We start from the raw sequence: 11599 nt of genomic DNA on the forward strand, positions 1-11599 counted from the left end.
AATGTTTGTCACATTCGTCCAATGAATTTTCTGTAAATCAGGGAAAAAACAAAGGGTGGTTAGTGAAAGCAGCGCAGATTACACACACTACACATTGTTAGGCACACAGTTAACACTTTTATTGCCCCTAGATGTTAACCCCTTCCCAGCCAGTGTCATTAGTACAGTGACAGTGTATAGTATTATTGATCTCTGTATTGGTGTCACTAGTGATGTCAGTGTCAGTTAATTGTCGGCCACACTATTACAGTCCCATTCTAAGTTGCTGATCACCACCATTACCAGTATAACCTCAAAGCTGTGTAAATTCCACCATAGTTTGTAGACTATAACTTTCACTCAAACCAATTAATATACACTTCATGGGATTTGTTATTTTACCAAAGTCATGTAGCAGAATACAGTTGGACCTAAACTTTTGCAGACATTCAAATTTTTTTTTTTAATAATTTTTTTTATTGTATTGATTTTATAATAGAAATATTTTTTTTTTTTCAAAAATGTTTGATTTTTGTTTATGTAATAAAAAAATAAACCCAGTTGTGATCGAAGTCCACAAAAAAAGCTTTATTTGTGTGAAAAATTTGATATAAATGTCATTTGTGTACAGTGTTGCATGACCGCGCAATTACCAGTTATAGTAGCGCAGTGCTGAATAGCAAAAAAATGCTCTGGTCATGAAGGGGGTAAAACCTTGCGGAGCTTAAGTGGTTAAACCAACCATTCATTTAAAACTAAAAATGTGCATTTGGCCATTTGATGGCGCTAAGTATAATAGAAATTGGTGTCATCACCCGGGCTCATTGGCCTCCTGCTTCAGGGGGTGTGGCCAGATGGGCACCTTTCTACACATATGGTGGACTTGTCCTAAAGTGCTCCTCTTTTGGATGAGGGTACACGCTTTTATTTTTTCAGGTACGACGTTCAATATTACCAAAGATGGAAGTATTACCCTACTGATGTGTAGATTGTGTGGAGAGGAAGGGTCTATCTGTAAATAAATGGCACCGTCCCCTGGGATAAATTATGAAATAGTTATGTAACCAGGTTGGTAGGCGACTAATAAGGATGGAGGGAGGGAAGGAAAAGGAATGAGACAAGGAGGGGGTAAGTCTACCAAACACTGGATGTGGGAATTTGAATGTGCCTGTCTATTAATACCAAAGATCAAAAATGGATAAAAAAGATGAAACATGCTTATTGATAACAAACAACAATATATACATCAAATCATATAAATAATACAATATCTGTTTAAAGTACATCTTGTATCTACGTGTTTCGCTAAACAGAGCTTCCTCAGGATCCAAGAGTATATTCTTATCAGATAAATCCATATAAAATCACAATATCTAAAACAAACAATAATAACAAACGATTAGGCATTTTTTGATTTCCCCTTTGTTTCTCTCTCTTCCGGTACTTAAAAAAAAATTATTTAATTTTTTTTTCTCTGTGATATTATGGATATTTTAGTGTCCATCTCCTTCATATCTCTCACTCGTCTTGTACACATCTTCATTAATGTCATATCATTGTTCACTTACCCCATTGCACCTTTCCTTATTTATTCACACTCTCTTTGGTTGTGTTGGCCCTCACACTGATCTATTTTATTTTTGTGTATTGATAGAGTCACATTTACACTTCACTCTGTGTGTCACTTTATATAATTCTAATACCCCTTTCTGGGGTCGTCAGTATTCATATTGTACATACCAGTCACTGCTTTTTATGGTTGATCTTACTCTTTTTCGGTCTTTTGTTCCTTATCTTTCAGCTGTACTCTATACAGATTTCTAAACATCATCATACATCACTGATGCAAGGAGCAGTGTTTTTGATTTGATTTTTTACTAAAAGGGTAAGGACATGTTTCAATGGCTTTTACTTTGTGATCCTCCTCTCTGCCTTCCAATTTTTTGGAATCCTCCCCCCCCTCCCCGATGGCCCAATTCAGTCTGATTACTCACACCCCCTTTTTTCTTTTCCTAATCATTTATTTGTTTATTTTATTTATTTATAATTTATTTATTTTTTTCATTTCTTTTTATATACTATGTATATTGATTTGTTATTATTGTTTGTTTTAGGTATTGTGATTTTATATGGATTTATCTGATAAGAATATACTCTTGGATCCTGAGGAAGCTCTGTTGAGTGAAACACGTAGATCCACAAGATGTACTTTAAACAGATATTGTATTATTTATATGATTTGATATATATTGTTGCTTGTTATAATCAATAAACATGTATTATCCTTTTTTATCCATTTTTGGTCTTTGGTATTAATAGACAGGCACATTCAAATCCCCACATCCAGTGTTTGGTAGACTTTCCCCCTCCTTGTCTCATTCCTTTTCCTTCCCTCCCTCCATCCTTATTAGTCGCCTACCAACCTGGTTACATAACTATTTCATATTTTACCCTACTGAATAAACCAGTGGAAAATGTCCCGGGACACACATGGACCTTAATATACTTCATGTTCTTCCCCATGACTAAGTTCTGGAGGCGGAGTAAAATGTGTTGGGGGCGTGGCCTGGCGGGAGCCCAGGCTAAAGTTGACTCTCTCATACCACCATAGGACTCCGTGCATGTGCGGCATCAGCAATCTTTCCTCTCTTCCTTATTATACTTCATGTTCTTGGCGGCCAAAACTGCTATTGGGACTGGAAAAGCCCAGATATAGACATCGCCCTAACGAAGCGTAAACTCACATGGATAATGCTAAATGAAAGAATGGTTTGTGTCTTCCCAGACAAACAACCCCTCTTCTACATACAGTGCCTTGCGAAAGTATTCGGCCCCCTTGAACCTTGCGACCTTTAGCCACATTTCAGGCTTCAAACATAAAGATATAAAACTGTAATTTTTTTGTGAAGAATCAACAACAAGTGGGACACAATCATGAAGTGGAACAAAATTTATTGGCTATTTCAAACTTTGTTAACAAATAAAAAACTGAAAAATTGGGCTTGCAAAATTATTCAGCCCCTTTACTTTCAGTGCAGCAAACTCTCTCCAGAAGTTCAGTGAGGAGCTCTGAATGATCCAATGTTGACCTAAATGACTAATGATGATAAATAGAATCCACCTGTGTGTAATCAAGTCTCCGTATAAATGCACCTGCACTGTGATAGTCTCAGAGGTCCATTTAAAGCGCAGAGAGCATCATGAAGAACAAGGAACACACCAGGCATGTCCAAGATACTGTTGTGGAGAAGTTTAAAGCCGGATTTGGATACAAAAAGATTTCCCAAGCTTTAAACATCCCAAGGAGCCCTGTGCAAGCGATAATATTGAAATGGAAGGAGTATCAGACCACTGCAAATCTACGAAGACCTGGCCGTCCCTCTAAACTTTCAGCTCATACAAGGAGAAGACTGATCAGAGATGCAGCCAAGAGGCCCATGATCACTCTGGATGAACTGCAGAGATCTACAGCTGAGGTGGGAGACTCTGTCCATAGGACAACAATCAGTCGTATACTGCACAAATCTGGCCTTTATGGAAGAGTGGCAAGAAGAAAGCCATTTCTTAAAGATATCCATAAAAAGTGTTGTTTAAAGTTTGCCACAAGCCACCTGGGAGACACACCAAACATGTGGAAGAAGGTGCTCTAGTTAGATGAAACCAAAATCAAACTTTTTGGCAACAATGCAAAACGTTATGTTTGGCATAAAAGCAACACAGCTCATCACCCTGAGCACACCATCCCCACTGTGAAACATGGTGGTGGCAGCATCATGGTTTTGGCCTGCTTTTCTTCAGCAGGGACAGGGAAGATGGTTAAAATTGATGGGAAGATGGATGGAGCCAAATACAGGAACATTCTGGAAGAAAACCTGATGGAGTCTGCAAAACACCTGAGACTGGGACGGAGATTTGTCTTCCAACAAGACAATGATCCAAAACATAAAGCAAAATCTACAATGGAATGGTTCACAAATAAACATATCCAGGTGTTAGAATGGCCAAGTCAAAGTCCAGACCTGAATCCAATCGAGAATCTGTGGAAAGAACTAAAAACTGCTGTTCACATACACTCTCCATGCAACATCACTGAGCTCGAGCTGTTTTGCAAGGAGGAATGGGCAAAAATGTCAGTCTCTGGATGTGCAAAACTGATAGAGACATACCCCAAGCGACTTACAGCTGTAATCGCAGCAAAAGGTGGCGCTACAAAGTATTAACTTAAGGGGGCTGAATAATTTTGCAAGCCCAATTTTTCAGTTTTTTATTTCTTAAAAAAGTTTGAAATATCCAATAAATTTTGTTCCACTTCATGATTGTGTCCCACTTGTTGATTCTTCACAAAAAATTACAGTTTTATATCTTTATGTTTGAAGCCTGAAATGTGGCAAAAGGTCGCAAAGTTCAAGGGGGCCGAATACTTTCGCAAGGCACTGTATATATAGAGAGAGAGATATCTATATACAGTATCTCACAAAAGTGAGTACACCCCTCACATTTCTGTAAATATTTTATTCTATCTTTTCATGTGACAACACTGAAGAAATGACACTTTGCTACAATGTAAAGTAGTGAGTGTACAGCTTGTATAACAGTGTAAATTTACTGTCCCCTCAAAATAACTCAACACACAGCCATTAATGTCTAAACCACTGGAAACAAAAGTGAATGCACCCCTAAGTGAAAATGTCCAAATTGGGCCCAAAGTGTCAATATTTGTGTGGCCACCATTATTTTCCAGCACTGCCTTAACCCTCTTGGGCATGGAGTTCACCAGAGCTTCACAGGTTGCCACTGGAGTCCTCTTCCACTCCTCCATGATGACATCACGGAGCTGGTTGAGGTTAGAGACCTTGCGCTCCTCCACCTTCCATTTGAGGATGCCCCACAGATGCTCAATAGGATTTAGGTCTGGAGACAGACTTTGCCAGTCCATCACCTTTACCCTCAGCTTCTTTAGAAAGGCAGTGATCATCTTGGAGGTGTGTTTATGGTCGTTATCATGTTGGAATACTAGCCTACGGCCCAGTCTCCAAAGTGAGGGGATCATGCTCTGCTTCAGTATGTCACAGTACATGTTGGCATTCATGGTTGCCTCAATGAACTGTAGGTCCCCAGTGCCAGCAGCACTCATGCAGCCCCAGACCATGACACTCCCACCACCATGCTTGACTGTAGACAAGACACACTTATCTTTGTACTCCTCACCTGGTTGCCGCCACACATGCTTAACACCATCTAAACCAAATACGTTTATCTTGGTCTCATCAGACCACAAGACATGGTTCCAGTAATCCATTTGCTTAATCTGCTTGTCTTCAGCAACCTGTTTGTGGGCTTTCTTGTGCATCATCTTTAGAAGAGGCTTCCTTCTGGGATGACAGCCATGCAGACCAATTTGATGCAGTGTGCAGCGTATGGTCTGAGCACTGACAGGCTGTCCCTCCCACCCCTTCAACCTGTGCAGCAATGCTGGCAGCACTCATATGTCTATTTTCCAAAGACAACCACTGTATATGATGCGGAGCATGTGCAATCAACTTCCTTGGTCCATCATGGCGAGGCCTGTTCTGAGTGGAACCTGTACTGTTAAACCGCTGTATGGTCTTGGCCACTGTGCTGCAGCTCAGTTTCAGGGTCTTGCCAATCATTCTATAGCCTAGGCCATCTTTATGTAGAGCAACAATTATTTTTTTCAGATCCTCAGAGAGTTCTTTGCCATGAGATGCCATGTTGAACTTCCAGTGACCAGTATGAGAGAGTGGGCCCAATTTAGACATTTTCACTTAGGGGTGTACTCACTTTTGTTGCCAGCGGTTTAGACATTAATGACTGTGTGTTGAGTTATTTTGAGGGGACAGCAAATTTACACTGCTATACAAGCTGTACACTCACTACTTTACATTGTAGCAAAGTGTCATTTCTTCAGTGTTGTCACATGAAAAGATAGAATAAAATATTTACAAAAATGTAAAGGGTGTACTAACTTTTGTGAGATACTGTATATTTTATATTGTACCTAGGATCATCAGGACAGATATCTATATATACATAACAGATTTTGGTCCGATTTTTTCCCCCCTGTGTCTGCCCCAGGTCGGGTTAATTTGTTGGGGGTTGGAGGGAAGGCCGTGTGCTAGTAAGCCATGTTTGTATTTATTATGATGTACATAAATACAGATTATGTTCTATGTTTATGAAACAATAATATCGAGTCTGTTTATTTTAAGAGGAAACTGTCTGTACATCTTCATAGTCCTGAAGTAGCCTTGTGTGAAACGCGTAGACTAGTGAACAGACGAAGAGAGGGGAATATGACCTGAAACAAACACACTGACGTGCCTCCATCCCTAATGGTTAATGCAAACAGAAAACAGAGGTCGTAGGACTTTATATGAGGCAGGTCACCAACTAAGATATACAAAAATAGAATCTGAACGTAGTCATTTATTATACATACAGTAATTGATACAAATGTTGACATCAGTAACAAATATGATGCAGACATGTTTACAAAAAAAGCTAAGACAAAAAAATCCATATAGTAAGGAGATTGTTATAATAGTAATAAGATATATTCAGTAATAAAGTACATGGCCGTCACTAAATGTTACATCTAAGTGAAGAGAGGAAATATCTATACCTACACCAACCTTATGATATATACCAACTTATCCTTATATATGTATGATGTACATGAGTGAAATTAGTAGGAGACATTGATCTCCTGTGTACGAGCTGAGCTCAGTTTGGGGTCAGTTTCCTCATTTTATTGAGATCTGGTTTTAGATAAATCAATAAATGTTATTTTAGGATAAATCCATGTAGTTGTTATCTGTCTCATGCTGTGCCCTTAAAGCCCACACATATGACAGTGGTTCCTTGTGAACATCTGTAGGTTCCCATTTCTCTGAACAGATAGGATGTTTGGACTCTCATGAAAAAAATAACCTGGGGTCCCCTCCCCCCCAGTCTATACCAGGACCACGCCAAAGTGTAAAAAAAATAAATGACCTGGGGTTCCCTGAAAATTGATACCAGACCTTTACCTGAGCATACAGTTTGGCAAGTCAGAAAAAGGGGAACAAGCGAGCGCCCCCACCCTTATAACCCATACAAGGCCACATGCCCTCACCATGGGGTGGGGGTTGGTGTTTTGTGACACCTCTCCCCCCCACCCCAAAGCACCTTGTCACCATATTGATGGGGACAAGAGCCTCCTCCCCACAACCGTGGCTTGTCGTAATCTGAAAGCCCCTTATACCAAGGTCCCTCCCACTTTCCTGACCTGCCGGGCTGCATGCCGGGATAAAGGGTTTGGTGTGGATTTTAGGGGAGAGCCCACGCTGTTTTTTTTTGGCCCCGAAGGCCCTGGTATGAACTAGGGGGGGGGCACACCAATTTTTTCTATTGCCGGGCAATGCCGGCGTTCTTTTCTTTCCATTCCTCTGTCAGTGGGGAAGCCCGCTGACAGCTGATGAGTCATGGTTGGTAAGGATGCGGGCGGGCGGGCGGCTTCCCGGCTTGCTGCTTAACAAACAGCTATTTCTTCACACAGAATTTGCATCGGTCGATCATTTTTTTTTTTTGACTGATCTGAATTCGAATCTTTCTGAAAAGTATGAATTCGTTATAAAATTAATAAAATAAACAAATTTTAAGAGATTTCAACAAAATTCATTACAATTTAATTTGGAGATTTGGATACATCCGAATCTAGGAATAACCAAAAATTTGTCGGAATTTGTATTCGCACCGAAATGAATTTCACGTGTCTAACACTTAATGGCCACCCGCTAACAGCTGGGCTCCCAGCCAATGCAAATGGCCGCTGATGGCAGGGCCCACTCTCCAGGCATGGATCCTCTACATATATGTGCAATACACCACCCCACTGATAGCTGGGGACTCAATGACCACTTGGGACATCCTGAAATACTTTTGGATACCAAAGGAAGCTCCTGACATCCCGCACAGCTGCCCAGCACCAGACCCGCCCACCAATACTTTCAATAGGTAGAAAAACTTCATACAAAAATGGTCCAATAAGTGAGGAGGACAAAAAAGGAATGCAACCATTGGGTTATCCTGAACATTTATGGGGGTGGGGACTTATGGGCGAGGAAAGAGGGCGGGGCCATAAGCATCTGTCAGGAAAGCACATTATGGCCACTAGATGAAACTAACAATTATAGGAAATCCCAATTCACCATGACTGGGGGAATGCGGGTCACATTTCATCAACACATTTATAACAACCAGATCTGTAAGTGTTTGTGAAATCTTCCTGCACAAAATGTACTCAGCCAATGAAAGGTAAGAACTCCATTTTTATTTTTCTCCTGCTATCAATGGCCAACACGGGACAACACTTCATCCATGTCTTTGGTGATCTCTAATCTCCTTATGAAGTGTTTCTTACATGATGAAGATCAGCCATGGAGTATATCTGAGGCATTAATACACCTCCAGTGTTGTGTGGGACCCCTGATGTACAAGAAGACAGGAACATTTCCCTCACTCAGGACAGGAATATGGCTTATCCCCTGTGTGAGATCTCTATTGTCTGTAAAGATGGTACTTCACTGAAAAACATTTCCCGCACTCAGGACAGGAATACGGCTTCTCCCCCGTGTGAGATCTCTGATGTCTGTAAAGATGGTACTTCCGTGCAAAATATTTTCCGCACTCAGAACAGGAATACGACTTCTCCCCTGTGTGTAATCTCTGATGCATGTTAAGATGGGACTTCACTGAAAAACATTTCCCGCACTCAGGACAGGAATACGGCTTCTCCCCCATGTGAGATCTCTGATGCTTGGAAAGATTGCACTTTAGTGTAAAACATTTCCCGCACTCAGGACAGGAATATGGCTTCTCACCCGTGTGCAATCTCTGATGTTTGTAAAGATTGGACTTCTGTGAAAAACATTTCCCGCACTCAGGACAGGAATATGGCTTCTCACCCGTGTGCCATTTCTTAAGTGTGGAAAGAGCGGACAATTGTGTAAAACATTTCCCACACTCAGGACAGGAATACGGCTTCTCACCTGTGTGCAATCTCTGATGTGTGGAAAGAGCGGACACGTGTGTAAAACATTTCCCGCACTTAGGACAGGAATACGGCTTCTCACCCGTGTGCCATTTCTGATGTGTCGAAAGAGCGGACAATTGTGTAAAACATTTCCCACACTCAGGACATGACATGTTCCTGACCACTGCACTCTGGTCATTACTAATGGTGAACTCTACATTCATGACCTGTAGCGGCTTTTAAAGTGTCATCTATGAGCAATTTTGGGTACCAAAGTTTTTCCTCCTTGCACCGACACACAACTTTTATTTATGTATAATCATTTATTTTATTATAATTTTACTTTTCATAAGATTGCAGTCATAGAATCAGGTAATAGTAAAGGAAGAAATCCAATTGGTCAGGAAAATGACATGTCTGGAATGTGGAGGTGAAGTCGATAATAATTTGTGTACAATACAATACATAACGTATTACATTATAATAACAAAGTATTGTAGAAAAGATCACACCATAGAAAATGGGAGAAAGGAGAAAATAAACCCGGATATGAAGGTGACATTTGTGTATGAGGAACACCTTAACAATTACCACCATTTTATTCTCCAGGGCCTCTGCTTTCAGAAAATATATGTTTGGGGGTTTTATCTAATCTTCAGGCCCAAAATCTGCATTTTACCATGTGTGCAAAAATAATGCAAACACAGCTCTGTTATTTATGTCCTTCAATGTGTGCTGTACTCATAAATACATGGGTATGATCTCAGGGATTAGTATGACCCCCCCCCCCGACATAGGAAACTAAGGGGTCTATGCAAAGAATTTGATGGGTGAGTGTGACAAGCATGTGTCCAGCCGTGACAAATTCTGGCCGTATTCTAATAAACCCAGCAAAATTCTAATAAAAATTTAATTTCCTATAATCGTCAGCTTCAACTAGTGGCCACAATGAGGTATTACTTCCAAAATACCTCAATCAGGGCAAATAGTTCAATACTGCATTATGGCCACTAGATGGACCCAATGATCATAGGAAATCACTGAATGAAATAAAATAAGACCAACATTTGTCATGGATGAATAAATATTTTTCATATTTGTTCATCTATTTTATAAAAACTAAACATGTAAGTAAAGTGGGACCTATTGAGCCAATCACTTCATCAAACCACACATAATATCTCCCTTCAAAGGGAAAACAGAAATTATTTACAGAAAATCAAACAGTATAAATATTTTCCAACCAATAACCTCCACCCAGACAAGATATGTAGAAATATAAAGACAAGTGGTTTTACCTCTCGTGCCGCACTCCGCCAAGCCACCCAAACCCACACAGGAGCAAAGGAAAGAAGTTCTCACCTAGTTTATCTCCGAGTTCTCCTTCCCTCCTGTTGGGGGATGGGAGAAGGATGGAATGAAGACAGAGAGACACGCTTCGGGGTCACCACTGGTAAGTAGAGCCTTGAAATGAAGGACATCAACTTCAGAATTTCTGTCTTGTCGGTGTAAAGTTTACTGATAAAGATATATGGGATCTCACAGCTTCTAGCTCTGTAACTCGCTATATCATTATCAGTAGTGATGGACGAACATCGGCCCGGGCGGTTCGCAAAAGTCAGCAAAAAATGTTCTCAAAAGTCCGTGAACCGCAAGTTTGCAGGGGGCCCCATTCACTTTAATGGGAGGCAAACTTTAAAAACCTTTAGGTGATATTTTCAGCCACAAAAGACGTACTAGCTGTGCACAAATAGTCCCACCACATGGATAATGTCATAACAGAAGTATTGCAATTGGAAAAGGTGCCCTACAATTTTTTTTTACAGCAAACTATTTTTTTTTTTTCATAAATCAGCCAGAACTGACAGCAGCCGGTAAATTCATGTCAAATACCTATAGGGTCCATTCATACATCTGTAAAATGGGTCTGCATCCATTCCAAAATTTGGCAGAACGTTTACAGACCGATTGATTTTCAATTCCAGTCTGAAAAATTAGGCATTCACAGAATAAAGAAGTAAGTATCGGCCAGTACAGGCCCCAAAAATTAGCCCACATGCATTTACCTGACAGCTAAGAATGTTGTATTCTGTTGCTGGAGGTACATTAGGCATTCACAGGATACAGAAGTAAGTGTCGGCCATAAAAGGCCCCAAAAATGAACCCACATAGGTTTACCTGACAGCTAAGAACGTTGTATTCCGTGGCTGGAGGTACATTAGGCATTCACAGGATACAGAAGTAAATGTCGCCCATTCCAGGCCCCAAAAATTAGCCCACATGGGTTTACCTGACAGCTAAGAACGTAGTATTCTGTGGCTGAAGGTTCATTAGGCATTCACAGGATAAAGAAGTAAGTGTCGGCCAGTATAGGCCCCAAAAATTAGCCCACATGGGTTTACCTGACAGCAAAGAACGTTGTATTCTGTGGCTGGAGGTACAGTAGGCATTCACAGGATAAAGAAGTAAGTGTCGGCCAGTATAGGCCCCAAAAATTAGCCCACCTGGCTTTAACTGACAGCAAAGAACGTTGTATTTGGTGGCTGGAGGTACATTAGGCATTCACAGGATACAGAAGTAAGTGTC

General features: G+C 40.6%; 1 protein-coding gene across 1 annotated transcript; it reads right to left on the reverse strand.

Annotated features, from left to right (window-relative positions):
* Window positions 1-8437: 8437 nt before the first annotated feature.
* On the reverse strand, window positions 8438-9237 carry LOC309550228 (uncharacterized protein; the record flags this gene model as incomplete). The annotated part of the gene is made up of 2 exons (XM_082250639.1): window positions 8438-9126; window positions 9232-9237. 2 exons carry the CDS (start codon window positions 9235-9237, stop codon window positions 8539-8541), a joined length of 594 nt encoding a protein of 197 aa, XP_082106765.1. The 3' UTR covers window positions 8438-8538.
* Between the last annotated feature and the right edge of the window lie 2362 nt (window positions 9238-11599).

This window comes from Pelophylax lessonae (assembly GCF_965119305.1).
Source record: "Pelophylax lessonae genome assembly, chromosome: 3".
Classification (NCBI taxonomy): domain Eukaryota; kingdom Metazoa; phylum Chordata; class Amphibia; order Anura; family Ranidae; genus Pelophylax; species Pelophylax lessonae.